At 39.7% G+C, this 19,727-nt stretch overlaps 1 protein-coding gene across 1 annotated transcript in view; it reads right to left on the bottom strand.

Annotated features, from left to right (window-relative positions):
* KCNK2 (potassium two pore domain channel subfamily K member 2) overlaps nucleotides 1-18,914 on the bottom strand; it is a 231,478-nt gene extending 212,564 nt beyond the window's left edge. The window contains exon 1 of the mRNA XM_088845270.1: nucleotides 18,480-18,914. Coding sequence (XP_088701396.1) covers nucleotides 18,480-18,513 — 34 coding nt within the window. The 5' untranslated portion in view covers nucleotides 18,514-18,914. The remainder of the gene's footprint in view (nucleotides 1-18,479) is intronic.
* Between the last annotated feature and the right edge of the window lie 813 nt (nucleotides 18,915-19,727).

Raw genomic sequence — 19,727 nt, 5'->3', positions numbered from 1 at the left:
ACAGTCATCGGGGACTTGACGGACAATTCATGTACGATGACCGCAGTTAATGGTTTTTTTAAATGTATTTATTTGGCTGGGTCTTAGTTGCAGCATGCAGGATCTCACTGCATCACGCGGGATCTTCTGTTTTGGCGCACAGACTCTGTTGATGTGGTGTACAGGCTCAGGAGTTGCAGCCAGAGGGCTTAGTGGCTCTGCGCCATGTGGGATCTTCCTTCCCTGACCAGGGACTGAGCCAGTGTTCCTTGCATTGCAAGACAGATTCTCAATGACCACTGGACCACAGGGAAGTCCTGTTAAGAGGGTTTATACTTGCTAATGTTGATCTTACTTCAAGCGGTAGGAGCAAAAGAGGCAAATACGGGAAGAAAAAGAAATAGACTTAAAGGAGAAACAAAAAGGAAATGTTATACTGAAATGAAAGCATTTTGATAATCTCATTTACATAAAATTATATTTGGGTGTGTATATACATATTTTCTGACCCTCACAGGCAATGTGTAACAGCTACAGTCATTGAGTGTGCTCTTGTAAGCACTCTATATGTACTAACTGACTTAACCATCACAACAGCCCCAGGAGGTTCAAATGATTTATTACTGCTCGTTTAACAAATGAGAAAACTAACAGGTTAAATAACTTTCCCAAAGCTACCAATATTTAGCTCCTGGGCTTGTATTCGAACTCAGGCAGTGTGACCCTGAAGCCTTGGCCACTAGACATATTGCCTTGTAACCAGTTTATGTCCAGGGCTTATTGTTAAGCTAAATACACAATTGTAATGTCATGTGTATAATATAATTTTATTTCAGTAAAAAGATAAACCGCAAGAGATATGTATGCTTGTCTGAGCAAGAAAAAAAGTTGCAGAAGTCTGCTAGGTTGTGGGCTATTAATTTATTAGCTCTTGTAGGTGGGGCTGATGATAAAGATTTTTGTATCACTAATACATGTCTAATAAGCAGTCAGATAGTCTCCTACACAGCAAAAACAATTCATGAATCATTGAGGGGTTTTTTTATTTCTCATTTAGAGCTCTTTAACATTTAAGTAACATTTGTTCAGTGGGAATTTCAGACATGAAAAGCTTTACGAAGGAGGTGATATTTAGTGTATAGGTAAGATTTTGAGAAATCATAGAATAGTGTGAGAAAAAATTCAGCAGAAAACTGCAAGTCATCTTCAAAACCTACATTGCTGCAGGAACCTGGGCCAGCACAAGCGTTTTTTCATGAAAACAGGGTTGATAAGGGGCTTCCCTAGTGGTTCAGAGGTAAAGAATCCACCAGCAGTGCAGGAGATGCAGGAGACATGGGTTTGATCCCTGGGTGGGGAAGATTCCGCTGCAGGAGGGCATGGCAACCCACTCCAGTATTCTTGCCTGGAGAATCCCACAGACAGAGGAGCCTGGCAGGCTACAGTTCATAGGGTGGCAAAGAGTCAGACATGACTGAAGCGACTTAGCACACATGCACACAGTGTTGATAAACCTAGAGGAGTGCATAGGTCTATACAGTGCCAAATGCCAGGACCTTCTCTGGGCAGGTGGACCTGCAACCCTGAGCCTCTTAACACTGTGAACCAAACACCATGAGAAGATGACACAGATGCTGTGTGGGTGCCTGACATGGCGCCAGCCTGGAAGTCCCCGATAAATACGGGTCCCATCCAGAGATTGTCTTAGTACACGTGGCTTATGAGTCCATAGGGTGTCAGGGCAGGGCTGTGCCTGGCAGAAGCATTCACCGCATCAGGTCCCTACACCTGTCTCAGGAACTTCATGCCACCCCTACTTTGTCAGAATCAAAATAAATGCCCCCATCCTCAAAGGGGGCACATGTCCCTTCTCCTGCCTGCTTCTTGGCAGCAGCTGCTGCCCATGGTAGTTATACTTGCACTGGTGAGAGGCGGGCAGGGACCCCCAGCGCTGGGTATGCAGATTTGGCCCTTCTCTTCTGTGTCCTAATGACAAGACATCAAAAGCAACAGGGCGTAGTGGTGGGAATCAAAACAAAACAGTGCGTAATGTAAAATTTAGGGTCGGCTCCCAGGGACGGGGGAGCCTGGTGGGCTTCCGTCTATGGGGTCACACAGAGTCGGACACGACTGAAGTGACTTAGCAGCAGCAGCAGCAGCTGGAGTCAAGCATAGTCGCTACAATAGATTAGCCAAGCTTTGAGCTTCTCTCATCTAATTTTTCTCACCTAGAAAAGAGTGTCTTGTAAATTAAAATTTATTTTCTTTAGATGTATAATTGTTTTGTACCCCTCCCATCATTAGTCAACACCAGTGTCAAAACCAATTTAGGAATTTGGTGCTCACTAAAAGGCACCTGCTGTTGGATGGACTTTAGCTGTGATATATATCCTTAGATGCTAACTCTGCTTGCAATGTGCCCAGGTTCACTAACCAGGGCACTCAACTATGATGTGGAGTTATTTAAAGTAAAATACTGTCATGTCTTTCCATTCTCAAAATGTTTCCATGTAACTCAATTCAAACCATAAAATAATATTGAAGTGACATACTTATGGCCAGAGGGCAGACACTAAAAGGAGATTCATTAAAGAGTCACTGAACTGACACGTTCAGTTATGCACAGCTGGATAATACAGCCGGAATTCTCTTTGTTAAATAGAGGTACACAGAAAGATGTCTTTGTAATAGAGTTGGCTGAAGACCAAAGAGCCTGTGTATTTCCAAGAAGAGATTTCTTTCCTAATATAACTATACAGGGGGAAAAAATGCAACAACAAAAAGCAAACAAAGCCTCAGAGAAAGTTTTTAAAAGACAAGATCAAGATCGGTCAGTTGAAAGGGATTTCCACAGCTGTTTCACAGTAGCAATAGCTCCATTAAAGTGGAAGCCTCACATTTTAGGGTCACTTCCTTCAGTTTAAAACTCTGTAGGCTGAGGAACGCCATGCATACACAACCATACTCTTCCAACTTGGATATTATATCACTGGGTGGTCTCTCTTCATTCCTAGTCATTTCTTTTTACTCATGTCATTTCTTTCTACTCCCATTGATTAAATCAATTCTAAATTTACAGGATGCTGACTGCAGCCATGAAATTAAAAGACGCTTACTCCTTGGAAGGAAAGTTATGACCAGCCTAGATAGCATATTAAAAAGCAGAGACATTACTTTGCCAACAAAGGTCCGTCTAGTCAAGGCTATGGTTTTTCCCGTGGTCATGTATGGATATGAGAGTTGGACTGTGAAGAAAGCTGATCGCCAAAGAACTGATGCTTTTGAACTGTGGTGCTGGGGAAGACTCTTGAGAGTCCCTTGGACTGCAAGGAGATCCAACCAGTCCATTCTAAAGGAGACCGATCCTGGGTGTTCATTGGAAGGACTGATGCTAAAGCTGAAACTCCAATACTTTGGCCACCTCATGCAATGAGTTTACTCATTGGAAAAGAGTCTGATGAGAGGAGGGATTGGGGGTAGGAGGAGACGGGGACGACAGAGAATGAGATGGCTGGATGGCATCACCGACTCGATGGACATGAGTTTGAGGTAACTCCGGGAGTTGGTGATGGACAGGGAGGCCTGGCGTGCTGTGATTCATGGGGTCACAAAGAGTCGGACACGACTGAGCGACTGAACTAAACTGAGGAAGGAAAGAACAAAGTAAATCACTGACTTCTGAGTTTCAGAAGCCAAAGTCTGTATATAAACATTAAAGGTGGATGGACCTGAAACTATCACAACTTTGCTTGCTAATTGACTATACTCCAATACATAATAAAAAGTTAAAAAAAAAACATTAAAGGTGGGAAAATCATGATGTATGAAATTCAAGGTTTATTCTTTTCTATTCAGAGAATGTAAAGATAATCTGGGCTGGGAAGAGGAGACAAATAGCAGAGAGAGGAAGTGAGATTAGATGCTCTCTAATCCTTGGGAAGGGGCCCTGTACCCTCCCCCAACACCAGACCAAGTCAGCCACTGGGAGAATCCATCTCCTTAGATGGGTTTGGGGAATCCCACAGGAGCCTGTGACCTGAAACTCACTTCGCAGATTTCAGTAAGCAGCACATTTCTTTAAAATCCATTATGCTATGCTTGGCATGGTAGCATTTGAGTAGCAAAGGCTGCATTAAGGTTTCCAGCCAAAAAAGGATGGGCATGGCATCGGAGAGCCCATGTGGACCCAGAGTGGCACAAGGGAACAGCCACACATTTCCCGTGTCTCCTGAGAGGGGCTGAGAAACTGCCAAAACAGACTTGATGAATGCTGATGTTTAGGACAAGGAGGATACAACTTTTGAGGACTCAATAATCAGATATGGCACAATCTTGCCAGTGCTACCAAGACAGATGACAAAACATCCATGCCCAAGGACTTAGACTGCTGAAATCTGACAAATCCAGGATTGGAGAAGATCCTGAATTGACTGAAAAGACCCTGAAACAATGGAAGAAACTCCAAATTAACCCAAGATTAAATTTCTCTCAAGTAAAACAGGGAATGCAAACTAAAAGTTAAGTTCACTTTAAAGGAAAATCAAATCATATTTCTTAAACATTCAAATTTATAGGTTGAAAATCATAAGCACTTCACATGACTACCTCAAGCATAATTTTCTCACTGTCCAAACATAGATGACAATTACCATAAAGTTTAAAAAATGTTCTTAATATCCAATATCCAGCTATCATCTATCAATGAAAACATACATTCTGTGATTTTTTTAAATTGGATCATTTGAAGCTGTTGAAATGACAAAACCTTCTCTTCACTATCGAAATGGATTTGATTATTAGAGTTAGGCAGACCAGGAGTCTTATAAATGAAATTAAGAGGGGATAACCTATGTATGCGGAGAAGGCAATGGCAAGCCACTCCAGTACTCTTGCCTAGAAAATCCCATGGATGGAGGAGCCTGGTAGGCTGCAGTCCATGGGGTCGCTATGAGTCAGACATGACTGAGCGACTTCACTTTCCCTTTTCACTTTCACACATTGGAGAAGGAAATGGCAACCCACTCCAGTGTTCTTGCCTGGAGAATCCCAGGGACAGGGGAGCCTGATGGGCTGCCGTCTATGGGGTCACACAGAGTCGGACACGACTGAAGTGACTTAGCAGCAGCAGCAACCTATGTATGACATTTTAGTTAAAGGTTTTTTAATCCTAATTATTTGAGTGTATGTGATCGGAGGGCTTTGCAGACGGCACTAGTGGTAAAGAACCCCACTGCTAATCCAGGAGACATAAGAGATGGGAGTTCGATCCCTGGTTTAGGAAGATCCCCTGGAGAAGGGCATGGCAACCCACTTCAGTATTCTTGCCTGGAGAACTCCCATGGACAGAGAAGCCTGGCAGGCTACAGTCCATAGGGTCACAAAGAATCTGACACGACTGAAGCGAGTTAGCACTCAGGCATCCATATGATGGGAACAAAGAATAAAATATAAAGGAAACTTTCTAGAATTCCCACATTAAAATGATTACCATCTTGAAACAATCACACTGGAAAACCATTGAGATCTAAAGTATTGATGCTGAAAATATTCTTGGAATCCCTCTTTTGAAGTTGGCTTCTAAAATGGTATATAAGTCCCACAAGAAAATAGGTGCTGTCACTCAAGAAAAGTAAACATTCGAGAAAGGTAGTCTAAAAGTCTTTATAATCAGACTTTATCTTTGACTATTAATAATATTTCCAAGCTTGATGACGCTTTTAAGCTTGATACACTTACCCAATAAATTGGTCCCAAACAGTATTAATGGGGTTCACAGCGCAAAACTATCCTCAAAGAATGCCCCACGGAAAATATCCAAAGCATCACACTTCTGAAGGACAGCTAATGAGCTACCAAAGGATTGCCACAAATGATGAAAGATGCACACTCATTCAATAAGGGAGGAAAGACAGTTAATACTATGAACTTTGACCAAGTGATCTATGATGAGTCATGAACTAAATCCTCTTAACATTTTTTTTCTTTTTAAAAAACAAAACAATAATATCACATCAAAGAAAGAGAGAAAAGCATAACAGAGGCAAACCAGCTGGAGTATTCTCCAAGGAACATAACCAAGCGTTCTGAAAAACTGACAATGCAAAAAGAGATGACCTTAAACATCTTTAAAATAAGTTTGTCTGAAAAGCATTGAAACATGTATATTACCATATGTGAAATAGATCGCCAGTCCAGGTTCGATGCATGAGACAGGGTGCTCAGGGCTAGTGCACTGGGATGACCCTGAGGGATGGGATGGGGAGGGAGGTGGGAGAGGGATTCAGGATGGGGGACACATGTACACCCATGGCTGATTCATGTCAATGTATGGCAAAAGCCACCACAATATTGTAAAGTAATTAGCCTCCAATAAAAAAAATAAATAAATAAGTCTCTCTGACAGTCTTCCTTCCTTGCCCCCTAAAAGGACTGTAGGTGGTGTGTCTGAATGTTGCCTATCCTCAATCTCTAATTCCAACCATACAGAAGATGAATTAAATGAACTATATTCCAAAGGAAAATTCTAAATATTATGTTGATATTCATGAGTGGAGTGAGTTTTTAATATTTAACAAATATTAATGCTTCAGGGGACTTCCCTGGCAGTCCAGTGACTGAGTCTCCGTGATTCCAGTTCAAGGGGAGCAGGTTTGATACCTGATCAGGGAACTAAGATCCAACTTGTCAAGATGTGCAGCCAAAAAAAAAAAAAAAGACTGCATCAGCACTGACCAATGAGAACAGATGTGGCAGCTAACAGACACGAGCCACTCACAACAGACATTATCACTGTCGTCGTTCAGTCACTAAGTCTTGTCCAACTCTTTTGTGACCTCACAGACTGTAGCCTGCCAGGCTCCTCTGTCTATGGGATTTGCCAGGCAAGACACTGCAGTGGGTTGCTATTTCCTCCTCCAGGGGATCTTTTCAACTCAGGGATCAAACCTGTGTCTCCTGCATTTCAGGCGGATTCTTTACCACTGAGCCACCAGGGAAGCCAGACGCTATTGTACTGGCACAGCTCATGGCTGTTTCTTAATGGGAGAAATAGACCCTTTTCACATAGAGGTAGGTGTTTTTCCTTTGTGCGAACTTAATACAAAACACATCTCTAATTGCAACCTATCTTTTCAAGTCTGTTTTTTGCTTCAGCAAAGGTAAAAAACACATTGTACAAGTAGGTAGTTTTATCTGTTCAGAAGATTTTAAAAGTAAAATGATATTACCCTATCAAACAGAAAAGGGTCTCCTAATTTTTTTTTCCTTTTTCTTGAAATTGAAGTATAGTTGATGTGCTATATTATATGTAATAGGTATATAATATAGTGATTGGGAATTTTTATACTCCATTTAGAGCTACTATAAAACGTTTGCTATTTCCTGTGCTGTACAGTATATCCTTGTGATTTATTTTATACCTAATAGTTTGAACCTCTGACTCTCCTGCCCCTATATTGCTCCTCCCCACTTCTCTCTCCCCACTGTCTTCTTTATTCTCTTTATTTGTGTTTGCTTCTTTTTTATTATCAAAATTGCTTGCAGTCTAGGTTTTATTGGAGAAAACTATACTATCATCAGTTATTGATAATAGTAGAATAAGGATAAAAGAGCTCATTTTATAATATCAGATACTTAGGGCTTCCCTGGTGGTTCAGACAGTAAAGAATCTACTTAAGACAATACGGCTTCAGTGAAAGTTTACACACACAAATCAATGGGGCAAAATGGAGAGTCCAGAAGTAGACCCACAAAAATATAGTCAATTGAATTTTAATAAATGTGCAAAGGCAATTCTGTGGATAAAAGATAAGTCTTTTCCACAAATGGTGCTGAAACAATTGGATGTGTATGTGCTAAGTCACTTCAGTTGAATCAGACTCTGTGATTTTATGGACTATAACCCACCAAGCTTTTCTGTCCATGGGATTCTTCAAGCAAGAATAGTGGAATGGGTTGCCATGCCCTCCTCCTGACCCAGGGATCAAGCCCATGTCTCATATTTCCTGCATTGGAAGGCAGGTTCTTTACCACCCCAAACAACTGGAAACTCATATGCAAAATTACATGCCTCAACCCACACTTCATATCCTATTTAAATAATTAGTTTATAGTGGATCATGCACCTATAGTTTATAATTCATAAAATTATAAATCTTCTGATAAAACACAGGAGAGAATGTTCATGAGTTTGGGTTGTGAAGAATTCTTATGAATAACACTAGCGGCTTGATCCATAAGAAAATAATAGATTGATTATGTTGCATTATAACTAAAATCATCTTCTCTATAAAAGATGGTTAAGAAAGTAAAAAATAAGCTACAGAAAATATCTTTAAATCACGAATCCAGCAAAGGATTTAGACCCACAATTTAAAGAACTCCCAAATTACCAATAAGAAAACAAATGTCGTTGTTAAGTCACCCAGTCGTGTCTCTTTGTGACCTTATGAACTGCAGCACTCCATTCCTCCCTGTCCCTGTTCCACCACCTCCCAGAGTTTGCCCAAATTCACGTTCATTGCATCGGTGATGCCATCCAGCCATGCCATCCTCTGATGCCCTCTTCTCCTTCTGCCCTCAATCTTTCCCAGCATCAGGGACATCCAACGAGTCATCTGTTCACATTCGATGACCAAAATACTGGAGCTTCAGGTTCAGCATCAGTCCTTCCAGTGAATATTCAGGATTAACATCCCTTACGATAGACTGGTTTGATGTCCTTGCTGTCCAAGTGACTTTCAGGAGTCTTCTCCAGCACCACAGTTCAAAAGCATCAGTTCTTTGGCATTCTGCCTTCTTCACTGTTCAACTCTCACAACCGTACGTGACCACTGGGAAAGACCATAGCCTTGACTATGCAGACGTTTGCTGGCAGAGTAATGTCTCTGCTTTTCAACACACTGTCTAGGTTTGTCATCACTTTCCTGCCAAGAAGCAATCGTCTTCTGATTTCATCATTACTGTCATCATCCACAGTGATTTTGGAGCCCAAGAAGAGGAAATCTGTCACTTAGTTCAGTTCAGTCACTTAGTCGTGTCTGACTCTTTGTGACCCCATGGACTGCAGCACGCCAGGCTTCCCTGTCCATCACCAACTCCCAGAGCTTGCTCAAACTCATATCCATCCAGTTGGTGATGCCATCCAACCATCTCATCATCTGTCATCCTCTTCTGCCTTCAATCTTTCCCAGCACCAGAATCTTTTCTAGGGAATCATTTCTTCGCATCAGGTGGCCATCCCCATGAAGAGTATGAGAATCTGTCCCTAATTCCACCTTTTCCCCTTCTATATGCCGTGCAGTAATAGGGCCGGGTGGCTCAGAAGGTAAAACGTCTGCCTACAATGCTGGAGACCCGGGTTCAATTCCTGAATCAGGAAGATCTCCTGGAGAAGGAAATGGCAACCCACTCCAGCATTCTTGCCTGGAAAAATCCCATGGATGGAGGAGCCTGGTAGGCTACAGTCCATGGGATTGCAAAGAGTCAGACACAACTAAGTGATTTCACTTAAATGGGCCTGGATGCCATGATCTTAGTTTTTTAATATTGATCCTTAAGCTGGCTCGTTCACTCTTCTTCACCCTCAATTTAATACCTCTTCACTTTCTGCCATTAGAGTGGTATCATCCACATATCTGAGGGTATTGATGTTTCTCCTGCCTATCTTGATTCCAGCTAGTAACTTATTCAGCCCAGAATTTCTCAGGATGTGTTCAGCACATAGGTTAAACAAACAGGGTGACACAGATGGCCCTATTATACTATATATTGATATTATATTATGTCAATATTATATATTGATGGCCCTTAATCAATCTTGAACCAGTCACTCCACAAAGGTTTCTGTTTCTTCTTGACCCGCATACTGGTTTCTCAAGAGACAGGTAAAATGGTCTGGTATCCCCATCTCTCTAAGAGTTTTCCACAATTTGTCATTATCCACTCAAAGGCTTTATGTAGTCAATGAAACAGAGATAGATGTTTTTCTGAAATTCCTTTGCTTTCTCTATAATCCAGCGAATGTTGGCAATTTGATCTCTAGTTCCTCTTCCTTTTCTAAACCCAGTGTGGATGAATGGAAGTTCTTGGTTCACATAATGCTGAAACCTGGCATGCAAGATTTTACGCATGACCGTACTAGCACAGGAGATAAGTGCAACTGTCCGATGATTAGCACATTCTTTGATACTACCCATCTTGGGAATTGGGATGAGGATTGACCTTTTCCAGTCCTGTGGCCATTGCTGGGTCTTCCAGGTTTGCTGACATAATGAATGCAAAACTTTGATGGCATCATCCTTTAGAGATATGAAAAGTTCTGCTGGAATTTCATTGCATCCACTAACTTTATTAATAGCAGTGCTTCTTAGGGCCAACTTGACTTTGCACTGCAGAATGTCTGGATCTGGGTAACTAACCACACCATCATAGTAATCCAATTCATTAAGATCTCTTAAGATCTTTTTAATACACTTCTTCCGTGTATTCTTTCCATCTCTTCTTGATCTCTTCAGTGTCTACTAGGTCTCTACCACTTTTATCCTTTATTGTGCCCGTCTTTTGGTGGAATGCTCCCTTGATGTTTCCAGTTTTCCTCACGAGATCTCTAGTCTTTCCCCATTTGTTGTTTCCTTCTATTATTAAGCATTGTTCATTGAAGAAGGCCTTCTTGTCTCTTCTGGCTGTTTTTTGGAACTCTGCATTTAACTGGATGTACCTTTCCCTCTCTCCTTTGCTTTTAGCTTCTCTTCATTGGTCTGCTATTTGTAAAGCCTCCTCAGATATCCACTTTGGCTTCTCGCTTTTCTTTTTCTTTGGGATGGTTTTGTTCGCCACATCCTGTACATTATTACAGACCTCTGTCTACAGTTCTTCAGGCACACTGTTAACTAGATCTAGTCCCTTAAATCTGTTTGTCACCGCTACTGCAAATTCATACGGGATTTGATTTAAATCACACCTGGCTGGCATATTGTTTTTCCTTATTTTCTTTAGTTTAAGCCTGAATTTTGCTATGAAAAGCTGATGATCTGAGTCACAGTCATCTCCAGGTCTTGTTTTTGCTGACTGTATACAGCTTCTCTATCTTTGGCTACAAAAAATGTAATTAATTTGATTTCAGTATTGACCACTTGGTGATGTCCATATGTAAAGTTGTCTCTTGTGTTGTTGAGAAATGGTATTTGCTATGACTAATGCATTCTCTTGGCAGAATTCAGTTAACCTTTGCCCTATTTCATTTTGTTCTCCAAGGCCAAACTTGCCTGTTACTCCAGGTATATCAGGACTTACTACTTTTGCATTCCAGTCCCTGACAATGAATAGAAAATCTTTTTTAGGTGTTAGTTCTAGGAAGTCTTCTAGATTTTCATAGAACTGATCAATTTCAGCTTCTTCGGCATGGGTAGTAAGGGCATAGACTTGGATTCAGCATAGTGTGATGTTGAATAGCTTGCCTTGGAAATGAACCGAGATCATTGTGTCAATTTGAGGTTGCACCCAAGTACTGTATTTTGGACTCTTTTGTTGATTATGAGGGCTACTCCATTTCTTCTATGGGATTCTTGTCCACAGCAGTAGATATAATGGTCATCTGAATTCAATTCGCCCATTCCCATCTATTTTAGTTCACTGATTCCTAGGATGTTGATGTGTATTCTTACCATTTCCTGCTTTACCACATCCAATTTTCTTTCATTCATGGCCCTGTATTCCAGGTTCCTGTACAATACTGTTCTTTGCATCATTGGATTTTACTTTCATCACCAGAAAACAAATATCTAATAAAAAATGGAGATGCGTTTTGAACAGATGTTTCACCAAAAAAGATATTCAGATCACAAATCAGCACATAAAAAAAATGTTCACCATCTTAAAGCCATAATGAGATGCCATTACACACTTCTTAGAAAGGATAAGAAATAAAAAGAACAAAACAGACAATAAAACTGACCAACGATGCGAAGTGCTGACAAGGAGGCAGAGAAACCAGAACTCTTACATCTTGTTGGTGGGAATGCAAATTGGTAAAGTTGATTTGGAAAACAGTTTGGCAGTTTCTTATAAACTTAAATGCACATTTACCATATTAGCTGCAACCTCATTCCTATGAATTCATTTACCCTAGAAAAATGAAAACTCGCATTCACACAAAACCCTGTGTGGACAGTGCATCATGTTTACAGCAGCATTGTTTATAATCACCAAAAACTAGAAATAGTCTGAGTGTTCTACATTGGTGAAAAGTCAGCAAACTCTGGTACAATAAAATACTGCTAGGCAGTAAGAAGAAACAAACTATTGACAGACAGATGAATCCCGATTGCACTCTGCTAAGTGAAAGACACCAGACTCAAAAGGTTGCAAACTGTGTTGTTTCACTTGTATAACTTTCTGGAAAAGGTAAAATTATAGAGACTAAAACAGATAAGCGTTCCCAGGAGTTGGGGATGGGGAGGTTTTTACTACAAACTGGCAGCCTGAGGGAATATTTTGGCGATGAAGGAGCTGTTCTTTATCTTGATTGTGGTAATGGTTACAGGACTCTATACATTTGTCAAAACTCATAGATATATGCACAGAAATATTAGTTAATTTTATATTATGTACATTGTTTAGTAATCTAAGACATATAAACAATATAAAAATCTGTTTTTTTGTGAGCACCTATCTTAAACGTACAGGTGAGAATCCTGTGACATGAAATGTAAGTCACTCAGTCATGTCTGACTTTGTGACCCCATGAACTGGAGCCAACCAGGGTCCTCTGTCGATGGGATTCTCTAGGCAAGAATACTGGAGTGGGAAGCCATTCCGTTCCCCAGGGGATTTTCCTGACCCAGGGACTGAATCCGGGTCTCCTGAACTGCAAGAGGATTCTTTACCATCTGAGCTAATACTGAAGACCTAAAGAATCTTGTACCATTCTCAAAAACAAAAAAAATAAACAAAAAAACTTCAAAGCATAAAGAGAAGCAAGAACTTTCCCAGAATTGCACTACTCAGAACTCTTAAAATGTCCAGGTGTGAAAAGTTTATTGTCTGCTTTTATACATGACTGTTCAATTCAGCTTGACCTGTCACCTCGGATTTCAAAAGAACAAAAACAGCATAATGGGGAAAAAAAAAAAAAACAACATAATGGAAACAAAACACCTTGGCATCATGTTATTTAATGACCTGTAATTGCACCTCCATTAGCTCTGCTGCACCAAGTCTAATCTTAGAGGCTATTTCCCTCACAGGAGAAAGGAGTAATAAGGATACTGCTCTCTCAGCCATTTTCTCACAGATCAAGGCTTTTTCGAAGTTTCAATCTATTCAATTCAAAATGTGCCTAAGCCCTTGGTTCCAAAGTTTCCTCTTCAAGGCAATATTTTTCATGAAATGTCATCAACCAAAAGTATTATACAGAACATATGGCAATATTAAGCTTTTAAATGAAAAGAAAATTAAGAACTGAGCTAACACAATATTGTACAAAAGGGGTTGCTGCTAAGAAAAAATCAATGCATTTCATTTCAAAACCACCTAGTGGATAACTTGTGTAAGATATATGGACCTTGCTGCTGTATCGTTTTCTGATTTCCTCTTGTATCTGTAAATTGTGGTTCTTGCTGGCTAAAATCTTCAGTCACACCAAGAAAGACTTCTGATTATTAGACACAAATCAACAGATATAACCATTCCCTGAGTCTCTGTATCTATGCCTATAATATGTAGTTTATCAACCTTTGAATCTTTATATATATGCATATATATACCTATATATGCTTTTTTGCTTATAGAGCATATAAATGAAAAACTATAAGATATATAAAATTGTCCATATCCATGTAATTTTAGATAAGGAAGATGGCCAAGAGTGTTGACTGTGGCCTTGACTCCTTTGTAAAACAAAAAGCAAGTCTCAACAACTTTACTCTCTAGAAGTGTCTAGGATATACTAACAGTAGAGGATACAGAGAATTCCAACAACACAGGTTTTCTGCATGCCTCACCGGGGTTGAACCTAGCTGCAGTATCTCTTTTTGTGTGCCTGATTGGTTGGGCCTCCATAGAAGGCACAAAACAAGGTAAATTTTAATTACTGCTCAAGTTTAAGGGTCCTATTAAGATATAAGATAAGCAGATGAGTCTCATACTTCTAGATAAAAATCAGAGATAGTCATAAAACCATTAGATAAATTATACTAGGTGAAAAATCTTATTTCCTATTTAATCTCCTCCTTAGACAATTCTGCCTAATCTCTGACCTATTATTCATATTATACAGTAAACAAAATAAATTTAGCATCCCTGTCTACTTCAAAGATGAGAAAAAAATGAAATTATATATGTAGGAACATTTTTAAAAGAAAATGGCACTAGACAGATGCAAGATAATATTTTCTTTAATGGCTACTAATGTCACTCTCCTTAATACATAGTAACTGTCTATATGGGCTTCTCAGGTGGTGCAGCTGGTTAAGAATCCACCTGCTGCCAATGCAGGAGTCTCAAGAGACACAGGTTCTATCCCTGGGCATCCTCAGAAGTAGGTAGTGACAACCCACTCCAGTAATCTTGCCCAAAGAATCCCATGGAGAGAGGAGCCTGGGGGGCTAAAGTCCATGGGGTTGCAGTCAGACACGACTGAGCATGTCCACGCACACTCACAACTTTCCAGATAGTAAACCTATCAGCTAGATTGTTATTTCATATCTGTGATATGTGAACATTGCTTAAGCTAGTTTAAGCAGTAGTATAAGAATGATGGTTCTGCCAAGTGCTTTGCACTTATGCTGATAACACATGGACACAAATCATCAAAATATACCATCCCCTTAAAATGTGGACTTTCGTAGACACCATAGGAAGATGTCATAGGAAAAATTTTGAAGATGAACATTTTATGTCCTTAAACTCTCCAAAACCATTTCTTCTGAGAATGACTTTGTTGGCTATGGTGGGTTTCCTAAAGTGGTTAAAAACAGGAAAGAGAAAATTCATTAGCCAACGCCAACCAGTGTTTACAGTATCTTAGTCATTGAAGACTGTAGAACAGTCAATCAAATTAATTTAGACCACCTAATACTTCGCCACCTCATGCGGCGAGTTGACTCACTGGAAAAGACTCTGATGCTGGGAAAGGTTGGGGGCGGGAGGAGAAGGGGACGACGGAGAATGAGATGGCTGGATGGCATCACCGACTCTGTGGACATGAGTTTGAGTGAACTCCGGGAGTTGGTGATGGACAGGGAGGCCTGGCACGCTGTGATTCATGGGGTCACGGAGAGTCGGACACGACTGAGCGACTGAACTGAACTGAACTGAACTGAACTGAATACATCAAAATCAGTCCTGAATATTCATTGGAACGACTGATGCTGAAGCTGAAACTCCAATACTTTGGTCACCTGATGCAAAGAACTGACTCATTTGAAAAGAACCTGATGCTGGGAAAGATCGAAGGCAGGATGAGAAGGGGACGACAGAGGATGGGGTGGTTGGATGGCATTACCAGCTCGATGAACATAAGTCCGAGTAAACTCCGGGAGTTGGAGATGGACAGGAAAGTCTGGCATGCTGCAGTCCATGGGATTGCAAAGAGTCAGACATGACTGAGCGACTGAACTGAGCACATCAAAAACATCACAAAAACCCTTTTTTACGTTCAAATCATGCATTCTGATTGCCTTATTCTTTTACTACACTTGTAATAGCTTTGCTTTACAATTTTTTATGAGGAGTCCACTAGGTGGAGAATAGATATTTCTACTGAGTTGCATCTCCAAATAGCATTTCAGCGCAAGCAAGGAGTTTAGGTTATTTTAAATACCTAAGGCGTCCCAGGATGCGCTAGTGGTAAAGATCATGCCTGCCAATGCAGAAGATGTAAGAGAGGCTGGTTCCATCCCTGGGTGGAAAAGATCCCTTGGAGGAGCACATGGCAATCCACTCTGGTCTTCTTGCCTGGAGAATCCTACAGACCAGAGGAACCTGGCAGGTTGCAGGTCATAGGATTGCACAGAGTCGAAACTCGAGGGAAGCAACTTTGCACCACGCATGCAAATGTTTAGAGTTACTAGAATGAGAAAACTAGAAAGGTCTCCAAAGCTCACGTAGTTTAACCATCTTGCCAGGCCAAGCAGTTGACATAAATTATCTCACTTAATCTTTACAATTCTAAAAGGGAATAATTATTAACCCTATTTTCTGTATGGGAAACCAGACATTTAGAGTTTAACTAATTTGCTCAAGGTCACACAGTTTATAAATGAGAAATCTGGAATTCCAATGCACATTTGTCTGATTCAAAATATTTTCTTTTCCCTCCACGTTAAACCTCCTCATCTACCAGTAGTAGGAGTGGCAAGGAGTTTATTCCACCAAATACAGCAAATCTTAAACTGTTCGGCAATAGATATTTCTGATGTCAAACAACTAACTAGGAGAGATTACACTATGCCATAAAAATTCAAATTATTATTTGTTATCAATAACTATTTTCTAATCAGTACTGGCGGGGGTGGGGGAAGGGACACATCCTAAAGCTACATTTTCCTTTTGAAGATAATCCTCAAAATCAATCTGGCTTTCAGATTATGATCAGATCCCTTTCTGTTCCTTAAAAATGAAGACTTAAGACTCCTCCAATGTTGCATCATTTCTTGACTGAAGTCTCAGAATCTTGCCTAATCAATCAGGGTGAATTTAATGTGAAAATGTGCTCATGCAGACAATATCAGAATATCAGCCAACCTTTTAATTCTTGAAAGAACTTCTAAATGATTCCTATAGAATATCTTGTTCTAATTATAGTTACATTCTGATAGATATGCCTGGATAAATTACTTATAAAATACATAGAAAGTAGGAGACTAATCTGAACAGTTATTGGGATAATGTATGCTTATCTAAATGTTATATATGATTATTCAAAAATCTTTTACCTTGATGACAGCTGTTGCTTAGTTACAGCTTCCATCATCTCCTACTCAAAGGTTCCCATCACTTCTAATAAGACACAACAAAATCATGCGTATAGCATTCTTATTTTCTTCTTGTGGTAGTAGTAGGACATGTGTTTAGTTTGATAAGTGTCTATAGCAAATGACCTAGGAAAAAACTTAGGTACTAGAACAGTGTTTATCTGGCATTATATGAGACAGAGGTGGCATCTATAATGAGTTTCCATTACCTCTCCAGCTCTCTCCCACTCTGTGGCTTTCTCCATGTTTTTTGCTTCTCTTCTTTCATTCCAGAAACACCTGGCTTGACTTCAAGAATCTCTTCATTTACTCACCTCTCAGTTTATTTTCATGTCCCTTACACCTAAAAAACGATCTCCCCATTTGAGGATCTGGCCAGTGTCCTGACCTACCCATCAGTCCTCAGCAGAGGGGGCTCCAAAATTGCTAATTCCAAGTCTCAATGCCACAAACTAGCTCTTGGAAATCACATACTAATTGGAACTAAACTGATATTTTATATATTGAATTGCTCCAGAAGCATTATGATACCCCTTCAGATAAACAATGTTATACAAACCACCAGGAATAGAAATCCATTCAAAACTTGATTTTTAAAGCAATTCCTTATTGAAAACAGCAAAACAATGTAACACCATTATTCTACAGTTCTTTGTTAAACAATTTAATCACACATTCATGGGTGAGTTCATAAAGTGAAATCCCAATATGAAATGACTACTGTACAATCAGGATACTTGTTCTATTACCCAACATCAGCCTATACTCAACATGCAACAACTAACAAGTATGTACTCTGTGCCAGGCACTAAATATGGACTTAGCTATATTTAATAATTGCATAGCATTATGCTATTAATGAGCTTGATTCACATTTCCAAGACCGTTAACAATATTCATATGGAGTTAGAAGTCTTATATAGAGAAATCTAAATGATTTTCAGAATTACTTACCAGTATATTATGGAAATGTAAATATTTTTAAATGCCCTTGTTCTCAAGTTTAAAACTATCATACCTCTTCTTCCCCATTTTTAAAATTCTAACACACCTCTTCCCCCTACTGTATATAAATTAGATTCACTAAGGAAAGAACTAATATTCACTCTAAGCAAATTACAAATAATGTGTCAAATTATATATGAAAAAACACAATTGCAGGATTAAACATAACATGAAACCAAAGTAAATATCATTTATATAACTTGAATCCAAATGTAAGGGGATTTATAGATATAAATATTGATCAATTTTTCATTGCCAGAGTAATATATCACACATTAAAAGCCTGATATTAAATGCCTATTGTATGAAACATGCCCATGTCAACTTGCAATTTATTTATGTTGCAAGGTCATGGAAAAAATTCCAGTAACTAATCCTCTGTTGGAATCACCAAATGACTTTAATTATAGACTTGACTGTAATGAAGACTCCTTACATCAAGTACTTGCTTTGAAATCTAACTCCACATACTCTAGAAATTTTGAAAATATTTAGATACTTGATTATCACAAAAATACTTACAGTAGAAGTTCCTTTTTGCTCGTGGGTTCATCATTTGGGGATGTTTTCATCAGGAGTCATCATGCTTTTGATCTTTAATGCCGCTCTTCCTCCAAGGTTTCTTGTCCGTAATTTCCCAAACAGAGTCACTTGTACTAACAAGCCATCGTCCCATACTGTTTCCTTTTTGTGTGTGAATGTTACCCTGTAGATCGATTTCCTGTCCAGAAACACTCAAAAGTGAACAAACGCGGCTGAATGCAAGTGAAAATGTGCTACTCAAACACTGTTTTTGCGGTTTGGTCCAGGAAGAAATTCCCTCATTGAAAGGAGGAACTATATCACAGTTGTCCCAGAGAACTTAAAAGGCAGAAGTTTCTTCCTTATGAATGAGCATTTCCAAATTGCCAGTCATTTACTCGCATCAGTTTGTGGCTCGAGCACTACTGCACCCAAAGCATCGTGTGCTGTGTGCAGCCTACAGACACTCCCAATCTCCACAGTAATAATATCCCAACTATATTTTAAAATCAGGCTTAGTATGCTTTGAAGTACATAATGTTTTCCATTCCTGAAAGGACAAAGAGATCTACATTGTCAAAGTTTATTTTTAAGCTCATGTGCTTGCTAAGTGCAGTGGCGAGAAGGCTTTCCGTGCCTCTAGTACCATAGCTGGAACCTATTAATGCGAACAGATGAATCGCTGGCTTGGTTCCACATGGGCTTTTATTTCTTTTTTTAAAAAAAACCTTATCTAAATTGTGCTGATTATAATTTCTTAAATCAAGAATGCTATCACTTTTCTGAGCTTGCTTGTTTGAATTTGATCAGTACAGAAGCAATGCAAGCCAGGCAAATAAGAGGAAGGTTTCCAATAGCTTTTGCAGAGATAAGAAAGTTAGTAATTAGAGGCAGCTCCTGTTTCTGGGGTAAGTTGGAGGGGCATTTGGAGACAATAAAAATGACAACAAATCTTCAATGAAGAAACCAAAGATCAAGAATGAAAGGCAGAGTGGGAGAGAGGAGAGAGGAGAGGCCAGGAGAGAGCGCGAGCCAAAGCCAGAGAGAGAGACGGCGGCGCTTTGACCATTAACCATGATTCTTCACATACTTTCTTATTGTTGGGAAAGCAAATTGCTCTGGTTTGTATAACCCCCCACCGGTCTGCTCAACCCACCAAAATTAGCCCACATGTCATCTAATACCAGACTAAGACTTGTGGAAACACATTACTGCTCTATTAGAGCCATAACAAAATACAGCTGAGCA

This window comes from Moschus berezovskii, chromosome 17 (assembly GCF_049115385.1).
Source record: "Moschus berezovskii isolate FMDL1 chromosome 17, NW_MosBer_1.0, whole genome shotgun sequence".
NCBI classification, from domain to species: Eukaryota; Metazoa; Chordata; class Mammalia; order Artiodactyla; family Moschidae; genus Moschus; species Moschus berezovskii.
This window is presented reverse-complemented; position numbering and strand designations above follow the sequence as displayed.